A 16,192-nucleotide genomic window follows, 5' to 3' on the forward strand; every position below is an offset into this window, starting at 1 on the left:
TTCTTTTTTGTGAAAAATAAAGCCCTGAGTATTCTTTATAGTGATATGATAATAGAAAATTGTCATCACAAACATATTTCATAGATTTCAAAAATGATCACATTATCATCGATTTGGACAAACGATCTATTATGAAAATTTGAAGTTTACGGGTTCATTTGATTTTTGCCAGACGCGTGGTCATGGTAAATACTTCACAGAAGTAGAAAAAGAATTCAGAAAACCATGGGATATCGTAGATAAATAGGATCAATCAACGTATTGGTGGGTCGTTGGTTAGCTGTTGTAGGTTCACGATAGTTCATAAATTCACTGAATCTTTCTAATTACATTCATGGTAGGCATGTAACCGCACTCAGTACACTCAACCGTACACTTTTTTTATTTACTTACGAATTACAAAAATCATGTAGTCAAATATTTAAACTATATCGTTTTTAGTGAGTAAACATTACATAAAATGTTGGCAGAAAGTAATCACATTTATCATTTACTCTATCACAACGTTCTTCAATCATTGCCACGTGCCAGGAATTGACACTCGGATTGGAGTAGCAAGTGGTAAGCTTTAACAAAGTGTTCGCCACTAGTTGTATTATACCCAATTCGGGTCATACCTGATTTTCTCAAAACAGTGGTATTTGTTAGCCCTTTTTTCTTTGTCAAATTTTTACACAGAATGTTTTCATGAACTCTATTATTCATTAGGAAACGTGGAGTTATTAGACCTGTACAGACACTTACATCCACGGTTTTCAGGGATCGTGATTTAACTCCAGCATTCAGATTTATTACCCATATTTATATAAATATATTGTCCGAAATCAAAATTTTGGCCTGTTTCCCATCAAATGATAAGACTCAAGCCCAGATATCTTTGAGAGAATACACCTTAGTCAAAATAATAAACAAATGTACAAATATATGGAAACTTCTGCACAGTTAAAGCGAACCTAAACCGTTCGACTTATAAAATCTATCATCGGAAAATTCACTGAGTGGTGGAATTGTTTGATATCATCAAAATTGTAGAGAAATTATAGAGGATGTAAGTGATCGCTTTCTAAAACATATTTTAATAGAATAAGACAAATAGTTGAAGAGAAAAGCAATTTTTGTCCAAATACATTGAAAACAACAATATATATATAGACTGATAGATATATAATATATATATATATATATCGACAGAGTAAAGTATTTTTTTTCACTGCTCATTTCCATTGTATATATATGAACTATAGCGAGAGTGTTAGCAGATATATTAACGATTGTCTTAATTCATTGATTTATCAATATTCATAAACGAGTTCCCGGAAGATCCGAAAGCTTGCTTCTAATTAATTACCGACCCTCCATTAGCGTTGCTCTGAACGTCTTCATATGGTATGACGCAAGAATGTCCTCCTAACAAATTCATTCCAATTTCTGTTGATATTTTAGTGCGTGTGCTGGTTTTCTCAAAGATCATTCCAAGTGATTTTCCTTCCAGCTTGCGGAATCTATTCGAATGCAGTAGGATAAAACAAACAATTGATCTTAACCTAAAATGATCATTAACATCAACTTATCGGCGCAATGATCATTAGAAGGATATTTAAATTTGATGGTACGTCTCCATCATTACACCATAGCTTACAAACTGATTTAAAACAATTTCCTCAACTATTTTGAAGCGTAACTTATGAATTAACAGATGTATTACAGATGTACAAATTGTATTATTAATGGCGATTTATTGCACTTTGAATAAATTTAGCGTATACCAAATTGAATAGACTTATAAAAACCATGCATAAATTGTGGCCCCGCTATTTATAACATTTATAAAGGCGATGTCGATGCTTAAGTGTACTTATGAAAGTTTTCCTGGATCACGTAACAGCTGGTCGGTTATTGCTTCCTTCATCATCTAGATTCTAGAACTATATGCTACAATGAAATCGACCTAGAGTATGATCGAGAGGGATTCAAAAAAGCTTCATTCAAAGAGTTCATCATATATATATGACTGAGCTGTCTTATCATCTTTTCGATTCCCAGGATAAACACAGAAACCCCACCCTATTCCTACCCTTCTCAATCTTCCACGACAAAGGAAGACATTGGGAAAGATTTGTAATACCTTTCGTTCAGTTGCTTCATCCTTAACTTTAGGTCAGCAGCACTGCTCAATAAATAAAGAAGATCTTCTCTAGTATAGTCTGCTAGTGAAAGCAAACTTCTTCCTTTCATCGTCCTGCTGTCGACATATCTGAGCATGATTTGTAGATGCAACACTGTGGGCATGAAAAGGTAAACAATAAACTAACTCTGTTTTTTATTTGTAAAAAAAAGTAGTTTGGGTTGAATTAAATATGTATTTCCTACCTTTTTGGTGATGTAGATTGTTTTCGAATATGAGTAACACATCTGAGTGTATTACATCGAGGCAGTGTTCGATGAATCCACATTCTATGTAGTATGTTTTTACCAAGTTTCTCATATATATGAATATTATTTCTGTACTTTATCCAATTGCGTAAGGAATGAGAAAGTTATATTTGTATATATATATATATAAATTCTAATATAGACAGTATTTCTACATTTTATAAGCCGATAATAAAGGACGTAACCATTCAACGGTAGGTGCATCGTGTGCACTCCCTTTTCTCACACCTTTCTCTTCAAACTAGTCGTTTACTTCTTCCGATAACACTCACATATTTTGCTATCTCATATCCGGGCCTACGTTGCCAAAGCTACAAGATTGTTTAGCGTATTTTAAGTATGGTGAAGAAATAATGAACCACTGGGCAGTTCACCGCATTGACGTAAATTACTTAAAATGTAGGTATCAATTACAAATGAATTAAAAGTTAGTCATTCGTGGTAAATGCCTAAAATTGTAGCTTTCAACAGAAATGGCAATTCATATTCAAACAATGTTTACTCATTCTAATATTGAGCTTATATAAATTTCGTTACAAATTTAAATGACAATTTCTGCCATATCTTTCCGGTTTCGGCATTAATGGATAACTATACCATACTCCAAGTTTGAAGCAAAATCGATAGCAAACCTGAGGGAAAACAGGTGCGACAACCAAACTAATTGCGACTTCCTGGCATACTGCTTTTAGGAAGCAATGTTTTTAAAAACATGTGCGGAGGCACTTTCTCAGTTATGAAGAGTTTTGAATCTTACACTAAATGTAGGTATAGAGAAAAACTTTGGCACGTTTTAGTGAGTTTTTTTTTTGTAATTTTTGCATGTTTTAGCTTGATAAATGAGTCAAATGACAAATATTGATCACTGTGCTTGCACACTAGAAGTGTTTGTTCTGTATTGCGCTGTTTATCTATTCTTGGCACTATTGTGGTCCCCGAAGAATGCAAAAATAATTTTGTGGCCCCGGAAGCGGACAACTTTGGACCACCCTGCTCTAGAAAATCTAATTAAAAGCTTGCTTCTAATTAATTACCGACCCTGCTTTATTGCTGCCCTGAACGTCTTCATAACGTTATAACGCAAGAATGTCCTCCTAACAAGTGCGTTCCAATTTCTGTTGATACTTTAGTGCGTGTGCTGCTTTTCTCAAAGATCATTCCAAGTGATTTTCCTTCCAGCTTGCAGAATCTATTCGAATGCAGTAGAATAAAACTAACAATTGATCATTTAAAAATCTACACATAAGAAAGAATAAAATAACAGTCTTCCTAGCACCGTTGCAATAATTTAGTACAAAAAACCTTGGTGAAGACATAAAACATAAATTTTGCAATAAAAGGCAGACCTTTCTCACGCTTCAGTGATATATATATATATATATACCATAAAAGTAGTGAGAGACGTAATTCACAGCGGACACTATGCCTTCAGAGAACTGCGACGTATTATTCATATATACACATGTTTCACGCACTGTCCAGTTCGTCATTTTAAGAGCTGGAAATATCTTGTGATAATATACTTATCGTGGCGTAGGCTACTTTGTGTGCTTTTGGAGGTTTTTTATCAGGTGGGCAACTGGTTAACTATTGACCAGACTTCACAAATATATATAATTCACAAATATAATTGATGACGCCCTGTTATGTAGTATATATATATATATATATATATATAAAGAAACGGGACTGACGTCACAGATTGCGCAACACGATTAACCATCGGTAATCAACACTTTTGCAGTGTGGCGTAATATGTGTTCTTTGTTTAACAGCTGTTTTGACAGAATAACGCAATTATTTTTGCTTTTCAGGATCCATAAGTGAATGTGATAAATTTCTTGTTGAAAAAAAAATGCCGTGCGAGATCTGATTGAGTTTTTTGGCGATAGGGGGTTCAATTAAAGAATGACGACTGAGCAAAGAATTAACATTAAATTTTGTGTCGGTTACCCGGTTGAAACGCCAAAATTTCGTCATTGGTTTTTGCACAAATATATATTAGTCATTTCCTAAAAAGTGCGCACACACCATGATTTCTGCGCACACATACTACAAAAATTAGAGGGAACATTGGTTAAATGGAAAACTATGGATTCATCGGTGGTTGATTAGATTTCCAATTTGTTTCTGTTCTCCATAAATAAATGAATATTTCTCTTGCAGTCATGGCGCATATATATACCAGATCTCAGATTGTAGGTCCCTCCATCTTGCACTGGACATGAGGATTGAACTGTTAAATACAATTTCGAAGCGTGTCTGCAACTTTCGAGATGTAGGAGTCAGCAGATACCTATCACGTCACAAAAATGTATCAGTAGAATTTGGTTGTGTTCCAAATGCTTCGGTTTAGTCGAATTGATATATATCCGTAAGGATTCCAAAGAGTAGGCTATATATATGTTTTATAAAAAAAAAAAAAAAAATAGATTGTATGAACAATTTTTATAGTGAGGAATAATAAATACTCAATATATATTATATATGGAAGGCGATTATTGGTCCAGAGCGCAAAAACTTGTTATTGGACACGAAATGAACCTATGGATCGATTTGTCATTTTGTATTTTTCCTTCTTGTCGTTGTAAAAAAAATCGCTTTCTCTCTACCGGACCAACTGCTTCTAAAATTATTATTGGTTAAGGAATGCTATCAGTTTTATTTATTTATTTTCTTTAATCTGTATGAATAGCCTACGCCTACATATGAACATTTTGTTCAGCTATCAATCAGATAACGGTGCGATTTTTCTACAAGTAGCACAAAATGACACGCTTATATCGAACATTTTTCATACAGAAAAAAACATATTAATTACGATATCGAAAGTTCTGGGCCAAAGATCAATGCTGTTTTCATTTGACAAGTTATAGACTTTCTTTGAGGCCGCGAAATTGATCCGTTTTAAGTTCAGACACATTATGATTAAATAATGGCTCTGATAAGTTGATTCATTATTTGGGAAGATTTATACGCCATTCGACCACCCTAAAATATCCAACCCCATCACGTGGCGATTAATACAATCATGGCATGAATGTCGAGTGCGCACGTGAACAGAGCCTGAACCGTTCACGTGTCGTAATAATATGAAATTCATCGCCCAACACAACACCATGCACGATCGCACGAAAATCGAGTCAACGATCTTACATACACGCATCGCGCACGTGCACAGACAGACGCTGCTGCTTGAATGCCGCCGGTAACGCCTGACCTTCTATTTAATTTCCGAACAGTGTTACAAGTAAGCGTATCTATAGGTAAGGTAAAACGGTAAGTAGCTTAATGGTGCAGTAATAGTTTGACAGCCAAAATGAATATAATGATAGACAGAGAGGAAACAGAAAAATATCCAGTTCCACGTTTGCAAGATTTATTGGATTTGGATCCTTATCTTAATGATTTTAAAGGCGATATCAAGAGGAGGTTTGTAGTTCTTGTTCTGTAACAGTGTGTAACTAGCAACTAGAAAGAAGTGTTATATTTTGGACCCCAATTTTAATATATTTATTACCATACTGCCACATATCTGCATATTGCTGTATTGTAGGATCGGGGAATGCTGAACTGTCTGAATGCTGGAATGTTATCATTCCGTACTGACTTACAGACTTATGTTTAGCACTAAAACACTACTCCACTGCAGCACTAGATAATGAGTTACAACCTCAAAAAATATTAAGGCTTTAGTTTAAAATATAAAAGTATTTCGTAATCATCTTAGATTATGAATAATAATATCTGAATATTGTTGCCCTTATTCCAGATATGCAGTGTTTCAAAAAACGAAGGATGCATTAGAAAAAGCTGAAGGATTGAGGAACTTTATAACTGGACATCGAACATTTGGCATTCATCAAATGCCAGATGGAAGTATTGAATGTCAAGAATGGGCTCCTGGTGCAAAAGCTGTTTATCTTCGTGGAGAATTCAGTAAGAAAGTAGTCTTTTTAGATTTAAAAGTTGTTAGTAAGTACTATGCCATTAAGTAGAGATGGCGGACCGGGACCACCCACACTACTATGGTACTCCATCCAGTATGCAGCTACTGGAAACAATTCTGTTACATCGCTTCTGACATAACAATAAAAAAGATCTGTGCATTTCTTGCAACTGATGTTGTCACAGCGAATCCCTTTTGAAGGTGCCTAAATCGAAGGTGTGAGTACCTTGAGGATATCCCAGAACTAAATGCTACATCGCAGTTTGGAAAACAAAATTTTGTATAAGCCTATTTGAAATAATATCTTAAAAAATCTGAAATGACAATGAAGAAAGATGGCTTTAATGTGACTTTAATTTGGTTGAAAGTTATAAAATGTAATTCTCTCTGAGGGCATTCCCTCCCAAGAGCTTTTAAAACTATAAAAAAGGCCTGAGCCTGTAAAGCATTTTGGCAAATCATATACATAATAATATGTGTTTTTGTACATAATTTCTTAAAATCGAAAATCAGCAATCGCCTCTGTTTTGATATATCTGCTGTATGTGTGAAGCTCAAAATTGCATGATACCCACCCAGGATTATGAGATTTGCACAAAATATGGAGCAACAAGTTTCTTATTGATTGGCATTGAATAAATATCTAAGATGCACTGTATTTGACTCATCCATGAAAAAGGTTCGCCTGTCATCTTTGCAATAAAGCAATTGCTGCAATGATACAATGAATTGTTCATGCGATAATCAGGAGAATAATCTTGGTTTATGCTGGATATGTAATCTTCAAAGCATTATTTTTTCAGATGATTGGAATTTACAATCCCATCCTTTTGTAAAATCTGAACATGGGAAATGGAAACTTCATATTCCTGCAAATGGTGATGGGCATTGTCCAATACGTCACCTCAGCGAAATCAAAGTAAAAATTTGAATACATGTATTGAGATGTTAAAATATTCCTTTCCTAAATTAATCTGCATGTTTATTACTTATCGATTTTAATCGGTAAGTATGTTTATAGGTATCTGTCTGTCTTTTAGATGCACGCGATATCTCACGAAAACGAGATTGAATCTGCTCCAGATTTTTCATGTGCATTCATCATATCTCGGACCATAAGCCTATTGATTTTGGGCGAATTATGTCGTATAATTAGCGAGTTATTAATTAATTAGTGATGGGACACTAGGTGTCACTATGGAGACTAAGATTGGAGCGTCACTAAAAGCGCTGTTTGGGGGGATCCCCTAACTCGGCCCTCGGTCTCTAACCGATATTCTCGTGTTCTTTTATTATTGCATTGTTTCAATTGGAATAGTCATAGTATGTTATCATTTTATGTTACAGCTTGTTATAGAAACACATCATGGGGAATTTCTAGATCGTATATCACCCTGGGCAACATATGTTGTAAAACCTCCAAAACATGAAGGTGTAACATACAAATGGTTGTTTTGGAATCCATCAGTAGATCAAAAATACAAGGTCAGTAACCAGTGCTGAATGGTACATATCAATGTCACTTGTACTTTCAGCTTGTGACATATTATCTTGTTAGAATAAGAATATTTCATATGTATGTATGTATGGGAGACATTAACAGTCTGTATATTTTTTTAGAATTTGTTCTTGTTCGCATCAATATTTCGAATAATTTCCAGGGAAATCATCTTATGTGTAATATTTTGAGGCAAACCCATTAATGAGTTATGTATGCTGATAAACATTTATTTTTTATGTGTAATTAGCTAGCAAAATAATATTACTTTTCCTGTATTGACTTTAGTGACCATATGCAATTCAAGAGTATGACCATTTTTACCAACTTGTTTGACCATTTTAGTTCAAACACCAAAGGCCACCCAAGCCAAAAGCGCCAAGAATTTATGAAGCTCATATAGGTATTGCATCACCTGAAGGGAAGGTATCCACCTACAAGTATTTCACAAAAGAACTTCTTCCTCGAATCAAATATTTAGGTTACAATTGCATCCAACTTATGGCAGTCATGGAACATGCTTATTATGCAAGTTTTGGATATCAAGTTACAAGCTTCTTTGCTGTTTCTAGGTAGGTTTGGCGTAGTTTATTGTTAAAAATGCATTGTATCATTTTGACTCTGAAGAATTAAATTCTTCTTAATTGTTCAGTGTTTTATGAAGCAATCCGGAGCTTAGATTGTGTTGAACTTTGAACATTTTATTACGAACACCAACTTTTTATTATATTTTGAATGCTTTTATCAATTATTCCGAGTATTCAGAAGGTGAGAAAATGTAAATATCAGTGATGTACACATTCTGTTTTATTGAATCGAAATTTTTTTTTTTCATCTTTTCTAGTCGTTATGGCAATCCAGAAGATCTACGAGAGCTGATTGATACAGCTCATAGTATGGGATTGTATGTTTTGCTTGATATTGTACATAGTCATGCATCAAAGAACGTATTAGATGGACTGAATATGTTTGATGGAACAGATGCATGTTATTTTCATGGTGGACCAAGAGGAACCCATGATCTGTGGGACAGCAGACTGTTTGATTACACAAAGTGAGAGACGTTATGACAACAAGTTCATAAACAGCCAAATTTCTTTAGTAAAGTATTTTAGTAATATTTCCATCATCACAAATCGAAATTTTGCAAACGGAGATTATGATACAATAGTTGCGAAATTCTGCATATTCATGAGTGATCTTATTTGGCAAAAGCTATCCGATTAAATACACCTTTTGTGAACTGTATAACATGCTTTACTCAAAAGCTTGAATAAAACTGTATTGGTGTTACTGTTAGACCCTCATAACCTAACTTATTTCGTATTAACAACATCATTTATATCTCTTCGCCGCTACTTTCTTAGGTGGGAAGTTCTGAGATATTTGCTATCCAATCTTGGAAATTACATGGACAATTTCCAATTCGATGGATTTCGTTTCGATGGTGTTACATCAATGATATATCACGACCATGGAATGGGTATATGACATGTGTTTTTGTATTAGGGCATGTAATATAGTATATGTTTATCAATGTTTCTACTGCGAACAAGAAATTCCCAATTGAGCATGAACCCATGATTATTATGAACAGGCAATACCAACATATAAATCTAAAGCTTTAGCCCATAGGCAATTGCGTCCACTTATGTACAGGTAAATTATCTAACATGCCAGATGACCTTTAGGATATTTATCTATTTACAGCTCGTGGATTTTCAGGTGGATACCATGAATATTATGGACTTCATATTGATGTTGAATCACTAGTGTATTTAATGCTTGCCAATGATATGCTGCATGACTTTTATCCATATTGTATCACAATAGCAGAAGATGTGTCTGGTATGCCTGCTATGTGTCGTCCCGTCTGTGAAGGTGGAATTGGGTTCGATTACAGATTGGCTATGGCTATTCCAGATAATTGGATTAAGGTAAAAGATTTTTCATTGCATATAATTAACAAATGCTAATAGTTGTTTTATTTCGATCTCGATGTCGAAGTGTTCGTTTGCACATTGAAATTCAAAATTTATGTTTTAGCTATTAAAAGAGCAGAAAGATGAAGACTGGTCAATGCAGCATATTACATTTCTTCTTTCAAACAGAAGACACAAGGAAAAGTGCATAGCATATGCTGAAAGCCATGACCAGGTGAGGCATGACTGTAATGTAACCTGTGACATCAAATGCCATCAGTATAAGCATTGTTTGCATATTACCTGCATACTTTATTGCTCATTCATAGCATGCCTCTTGCCATAATTGGGCCCTCAAAATTGGTAAAATTTGAAACTGCAGGCAACTTTACTTTCGAATGCGACTTCATACAATAATTTACTTCAGAGAAATGTATATGCTCACCAGTATTTATTAGGGATGGGTCGAGATTCGGATCCTGATTCAAGTCGAATCCACGCATTTTTTGGACTCTGATTCGATTTCGATTCCACGTCATTCTTACTGAGTCTATAATCAATTCTGTTTTTTACTAATTTGCACCTACGTTTGTACTTTTACCTCTATAAATCTCAGTACATACCCTAACTGGTTAAAGTTAGTTGTTGGGTCTGTAACAATATTTCTCGTATTTATTATAAACACTCTAAATCAGGGGTCTCAAACTCGCGGCCCGCAAGACGATAATTTGCGGCCCCCGCCTTGGTATGAAAGTTTAATGTTAGTGCGGCCCCTAAGTCACTCAGCTCAGTTAGAATGAATAATACCTTTAAATTATGATCAAGACAAGTAGAGCAAAACAAAATATTTTATAATCTATCCCCCAAAAGGAATAGGCTATGTTGTAACCTACTAGTACCGTACCTGTAGGCAGGGTATTCGCTGGACCTTTGACCCCGAAGAAATTTTTTTTTTACTTTACCGTTGCTAATTCTTGGTGCTTATTTTAGAGGCTTCGCGAGTTGAAGCCTATAAACTGGGGTATACGTTTCACGTCATCATTTTGATTCAAATATTTAACAACCTGTTTTTCAACAGTACCGGTAGAGAAGTTCAGCTTAGTCTGTCACAGCTATTTCTAGACTAATTTTTGATTAGGGCAATTAAGCTACGACGCCCAAGCAATCAGAATGATCATTGGGTTCTTTGATTCATACTTGGATTTCTGAAACACAACTCAGGACTAACAAATTGCGTGCAAAAACGAGGTGATGTTTACAAATATGCCTAAAAATATTTTTGAGTGACAAGTGTCTGAGCGTTTGCGAAAAAGACTTATTGTTACGTCACTTTTTGCGTCTTGCTGATTAGCCAATGTTACGGAATGAACAAGGAAGTAGATGCTCGGGGAAAGGTCCATCGCGGAATTACTTACATTTATGTTTTTGCCATGTTTTGGAAACAGAGGAAAAGATTCAACTTTTTAAGTTTAATGCTTTTATTGTGAAAAACCTGATGCGGCCTGGACTCACTAAGGCTCTGTCTTGGCGGCCCTCAGGTAAATTGAGTTTGAGACCCCTGCTCTAAATGAAAACGATGACAGATACCCAGATAATATAACGCATGTTGAAAACTATGGATTGCTCATAACAATGAGGTCGCGCCAGTCGCCAAACTATCTATCCTTTTTGATATACATACAATAAAATATGTGTTAGCGCAACATTTGAGTTTTCGATTCGCGTAAAAATGAAACATGCTCTGGATCAACTCATGGGGTAATTTCATCAATATCTCTTTTAAGTCAAGTTTATTACGTGCAATTCTTTCCCTTAAGGGAGAAATAGAAAGAATGTAGAATTTTAGAACTTTTACTTGCACTACTAAGTTGCAAGCAGATGTACCTCATTGTTTTTGACAAGTGGCATCTCTCTACCATTTGCGAACGCGACATAGTAAGTTTACGGCTAGAAGTATCTGGAATTATGGAAAAGCATTGCAGTCGGAAGCTTTTTATCTTTCATATTGACATTGCTAAATAGCCCCCGGAATTAACGGAGTTCGAAACCAAGGCGCATATTGACCCACGTTCACGTTTGTATTGTGGCCAAACAAAAGAGGGAAAATTTGCTGTAGCATGATCGAAAACGTGTTTTTCTGCTTTTCCATTGTGATGTCACAGGCTCGGAAGATTTGATTCGAGTCCTTGACCTATTACTCGGATTCGTCGAATCTCTGTAATGCCGGATTCGACCCATTCCTAGTATATATTCATTTCTAATATCCTATTACAGGCGCTTGTTGGTGACAAAACTTTGGCATTTTGGTTAATGGATAAGGAAATGTATTCTCACATGTCCACACATATGCCATTAAATCATATCATTGACAGAGGTTTACGTCTTCATATGATGATTCGTCTTGTTACCCATGGATTGGGTGGAGAGGGATATCTCAATTTTATAGGTAATTTGGAACAATGAAAAGTAGTCTTCAACTAGATGTAAAAAAGGGTGTACCGCATCAATATTGTGTACTGGGATGTATAAAATAAGGTCAATATACCAACTTGCATAAGTTACAGAAATTTGGCAATATGTCACAAATATGAGTAAACAAATGAATGTCAATTGTTAGGCCAACCACCCTACGGCGGTGAGGAATTGCTCGCACCCAATTAACCACTAGACTTTGGGTGAAGGTTGAAAGGATGTACAACTACAAAACAGAACTGTTCTAAATGCATACAATATTGATATAGTGTTCGTACTTTACTAGAAGAAGATTAACAAGCAGTTTTTGATGCATAAATATCACTTAAGGTGATAGTGCCCAAAGTCAAATCTCAAAAATATAAATCCCAGCCTTGTTTTTTAGTATAAAAAAATCATGCAGCAGTATAAATTTACCTGTAAAATACTATCGTCCAAGATGTAGTCTCGAGTTCACATTCAACATATGTACACTGCCTCTAATTAGGTGGGTCTGTCAAAAATCAGTCTCAAGACTTTCCTAACCATACTGGTCACAACGTTGACAGGTAATGAATTCGGGCATCCGGAATGGTTGGATTTTCCTCGAATTGGCAACAACGAAAGTTACCATTATGCCAGAAGACAATTTAACCTGGTGGATGATGATATTCTCAGATACAAGTTTTTATATCGATTTGATGCAGCAATGCAAGCTGCTGAAGAAAAGTATGGATGGCTATCAGCCCCACAGGTATGTATTATATCACACCATTATATATAGAGGGTATAACTTGCCAGACAATTGATGTTTTTTTTCTGAATCTTGACACTAATTTGGAACGTGTGCCAATCGGGAGCTCCAGAAGTATGTACACCAAGATGGCGCACAACCTAAACAGAGTATGTGTACCAGGTTAGGATTAAGGTTGTGCGTCATCTTGGTACACATACTTCGGGAATGGGGCCTAATTTGGAGGGGGGATAACAATGGGCAACTTATTAACATCTCTTTCGCACTAATGAGTTTAATTCTATATGTAATTTGTTAGTAGAGATCAGCCTCTCAAGTTGATCAGATTCGCTGTTGATGTCTCAGTGTTCATATGATTGCAAATTTCTTCCCACATGGAGATAAGGCCTTTCATTTGTCATACTGTGCCCAGTAAAGAGCAAACCCCGTTCAAATTTTAGCTCTTAAGGTTGCTTCCTAAATTTAGGGTTATGTCAGCAGACATCACGAAGGAGATAAAGTGATCGTATTTGAAAGAGGAGGAGTTGTTTTTATATTTAATTTTCACACTTCTCAAAGTTACACAGATTATCAGATTGGTGTGGACGTCCCCGGAACGTATCCTTTTTTTTAAAACAATTTTGGTTTTTCCAGCTCTTATTCAAGGCACGTATTATGTTATTGAAAATGTTTTCAGATATATATCATAAATTTGTTCATGTTTAACAAAGAAATTTGCGAAAATCAAGTAATCAACATACTAAATATGCATAGAAATACAAAATTGCTGTGAGGATATAAACAATATTGTATTGTTTTTTCCTTTCTGCTGTATGAGTTTATTTCGACTCCATAACCAGCACAACAGACGATAAAATAGTTGATAAAAACAAATGAATAAAAACTGATTATAGAATTAAATAGACGATTTTTGATCCGATTGTCAGATGTTAATAATTGTTCAATGGCATATTTCAACGTTTACTTTAAGTATATTGAATATAAACATAGGGATGGATATTTCAAACAGCTAAATGTTACAATTTTTTCTCTATTGCTTTTGGAATTTGATATTATTATTAGGAGGTATTTCTACTCGTTTATTTTGTCCTTGAGCATTTCATGTTACCAGCTATAAAATAGTGTTGGACACTGATAGTAAGGAGTTCGATGGTCATTGCAGAAACGATCACAGCGTTAAATTTTTCACCATGAATCAACAACATTTTGATAACCGGCAGAATTCTATGAAGGTATGTTATCAATTGTTAATTCTTGTGAGCTGTGGCTAACTTCTGTAATTAAGCTTGTGCCCCTGTATAGAAAGAATATGCTATTTCTGTTGCTAAAATTAATAGTGGATTGATAATCATTTAGTTCCGATATTTTCTATTTTGTTAAAATGTACAGACTAAATTCTGACTCAAATAATGATATAAGCATAACTTCTATTTAAGATATTTGCAAAACCATCACTCAACACAGCTAGTTTTGTATTATTAATAATTGTAGAGCAGTACAGAAAAAAATACTTAAATAACTTCACAGGTTTTTCCTCAAGCTAGGTGCCTGATATCACATGATTCCGAACTGTTTGAACTTTCTTTGAAATTTTTTTTAGATCTATATGCCTTGTCGATGTGCCATGGTACTTGCGCTGGATGAGTAGCGGATCACTTCCAACAAAGGTATTGGTTCACTTTTCACATGCAGTACACAGAGCCAATATCATATAAAGCACTTATATCAATAGTAAATGTATTCATCGCAAGATTATGGTGCATGGTTTTCTCATATATGCTTTATAATGTGGGTGTTATTAAAACTTATCTGATGGCAATCGTTTTCGTTTTTCTGTATTAGGTGGTAATTTTACAATATCGTACTCGGGCACAGGTAACAATACAGCACCAACAGTTCCTGGTCTCTCCCCTATCAATAGATTATATGTACCACAAGCATTTTTAGTGTCCTGTATTTCCAGATGTACTCCCCTCTGCCGAACAGCTGACATAACGACTGGGTTTAGCCTCTCGACTTTTGCACCAGTCCCCACTATGATGAGGTCTGAGAACAAAATTAGGAAAAATAACTCCTAAATAGTGTTAATTTTACAAGAGAGCTGCGCCTACTTACCTATCGGGGGATAAATGACGTTAAAAATTGAAAACGCGGCTTCATTGATGTCTTCAACATTGGATATCTGTCAAAGAATGATAGTGTATTCTGAAGTCTAATTCTAGCAGGGCTCTGGAGACTGAAATTTTGACGAGAATGCTCTTAGTTTCTATCAATTACCAGCTTTTATGTAGATTACTCAAATCCAAGCAAGTTAATAATTTAGTCCATACCATGACCATTTTTCATGTCGCATCGAGGTAAAAATTTCCTTTATGGATGTACTAAGTAAGATATCTACGGTTGTGAAATCATACAACACCTAGTTTAAACATACATTCCATTTGAGCACTGTTCTGGGAAGAAGTGCAATTGAACCCATGATGATGCGATCATGAAATTTGAATCCACCTCCAACTATATTTGTAGGTGTGAAAGGTCGCATATCAGACTGTTCCTGCGATCCGAATGTCATTTTTGTTTTTTGCATTTCATTCATGTCTTCATGATCTAGTTTTCCAAGCAATCTGGTATAATACAATATACATATCCATGTCATGTGCAAAAATATATGAATTGTATATTGTATGAAAAAATTCCCACTGCTTGATTCAATACACTTCTCTTTCCTAACATGATAAATTTTGACTCTGGACTCAAGGTATTGAAATCACTGCTCTCGGGTTGGCACACTTGCCTCTCGCAACTAAATGCCACGTTTGTATCCTGCAGAGTGTAATTTTGAGCAAGAGGATTGCTTGCTGGGTTCTTGACATCGTAGGGCGGGCAGGTCACCACCCAATTGTGTCAAGTCTATGCATATAAAACTGATAATATGCAATAAAGAGTTCTTTAGTCATAATAGAATAAATTAAAAATATCATTCGTGGGGAACGATATTCTCACTTACGGTATGTATATTATACACTCACCTGCTGCAAAATGCGACATTCCTACGGTGAATCATAATTCTTTTAGAGGTATTGTGCAGAATGCCAACAACTCTCATTTTTAAGATTGCCAACTGAAGCGATCACCCAAAATATTATACAATCACAATGAACACATACATAGATCTAACGAAAACA

At 35.2% G+C, this 16,192-nt stretch overlaps 3 protein-coding genes across 3 annotated transcripts; 1 reads left to right on the plus strand and 2 right to left on the minus strand.

Moving 5' to 3' along the window:
• Positions 1 to 9: 9 nt before the first annotated feature.
• LOC120339654 (ornithine transcarbamylase, mitochondrial-like) lies at positions 10 to 2,467 on the minus strand. Its single transcript, XM_039407821.2, has 3 exons — positions 2,371 to 2,467; positions 2,126 to 2,279; positions 10 to 1,502 (listed from the first exon to the last, which is right to left on the minus strand). The coding sequence occupies exons 2-3, from the start codon at positions 2,260 to 2,262 to the stop codon at positions 1,337 to 1,339; spliced, it is 303 nt and encodes a 100-aa protein (XP_039263755.2). The 5' UTR covers positions 2,263 to 2,279; positions 2,371 to 2,467; the 3' UTR covers positions 10 to 1,336.
• Positions 2,468 to 5,526: 3,059 nt separating this feature from the next.
• LOC120338896 (1,4-alpha-glucan-branching enzyme-like) lies at positions 5,527 to 14,826 on the plus strand. Its single transcript, XM_039406884.2, has 14 exons — positions 5,527 to 5,865; positions 6,206 to 6,372; positions 7,186 to 7,301; positions 7,730 to 7,867; positions 8,226 to 8,452; positions 8,725 to 8,934; positions 9,248 to 9,363; positions 9,591 to 9,817; positions 9,927 to 10,037; positions 12,077 to 12,248; positions 12,823 to 13,007; positions 13,474 to 13,604; positions 14,119 to 14,239; positions 14,608 to 14,826. The coding sequence occupies exons 1-14, from the start codon at positions 5,753 to 5,755 to the stop codon at positions 14,653 to 14,655; spliced, it is 2,082 nt and encodes a 693-aa protein (XP_039262818.2). The 5' UTR covers positions 5,527 to 5,752; the 3' UTR covers positions 14,656 to 14,826.
• On the minus strand, positions 14,463 to 16,176 carry LOC120338898 (NADH dehydrogenase [ubiquinone] 1 alpha subcomplex assembly factor 3-like). The gene is made up of 4 exons (XM_039406886.2): positions 16,037 to 16,176; positions 15,442 to 15,631; positions 15,123 to 15,189; positions 14,463 to 15,053 (listed from the first exon to the last, which is right to left on the minus strand). Exons 1-4 carry the CDS (start codon positions 16,111 to 16,113, stop codon positions 14,806 to 14,808), a joined length of 582 nt encoding a protein of 193 aa, XP_039262820.1. The 5' UTR covers positions 16,114 to 16,176; the 3' UTR covers positions 14,463 to 14,805.
• Between the last annotated feature and the right edge of the window lie 16 nt (positions 16,177 to 16,192).

The sequence above is a fragment of the Styela clava genome, chromosome 9 (genome assembly GCF_964204865.1).
Source record: "Styela clava chromosome 9, kaStyClav1.hap1.2, whole genome shotgun sequence".
NCBI lineage: Eukaryota > Metazoa > Chordata > Ascidiacea > Stolidobranchia > Styelidae > Styela > Styela clava.

Excerpts from the sequence above, each read along its gene's own strand:
- LOC120338898 (XM_039406886.2), bottom strand. The coding sequence starts at position 16,113 with ATGAGAGTTGTTGGCATTCTGCACAATACCTCTAAAAGAATTATGATT. Across the intron at positions 15,632-16,036 it reads AATGTCGCATTTTGCAGCAG|ATTGCTTGGAAAACTAGATC; the intron begins GTGAGTGTATAA and ends GTATTATACCAG. Across the intron at positions 15,190-15,441 it reads GAACAGTGCTCAAATGGAAT|ATATCCAATGTTGAAGACAT; the intron begins GTATGTTTAAAC and ends ATTCTTTGACAG.
- LOC120338896 (XM_039406884.2), top strand. The coding sequence starts at position 5,753 with ATGAATATAATGATAGACAGAGAGGAAACAGAAAAATATCCAGTTCCA. Across the intron at positions 5,866-6,205 it reads AAAGGCGATATCAAGAGGAG|ATATGCAGTGTTTCAAAAAA; the intron begins GTTTGTAGTTCT and ends CCCTTATTCCAG. Across the intron at positions 13,605-14,118 it reads GGTGTGGACGTCCCCGGAAC|CTATAAAATAGTGTTGGACA; the intron begins GTATCCTTTTTT and ends TCATGTTACCAG.
- LOC120339654 (XM_039407821.2), bottom strand. The coding sequence starts at position 2,262 with ATGCTCAGATATGTCGACAGCAGGACGATGAAAGGAAGAAGTTTGCTT. Across the intron at positions 1,503-2,125 it reads ATGAAGCAACTGAACGAAAG|ATTCCGCAAGCTGGAAGGAA; the intron begins GTATTACAAATC and ends GCATTCGAATAG.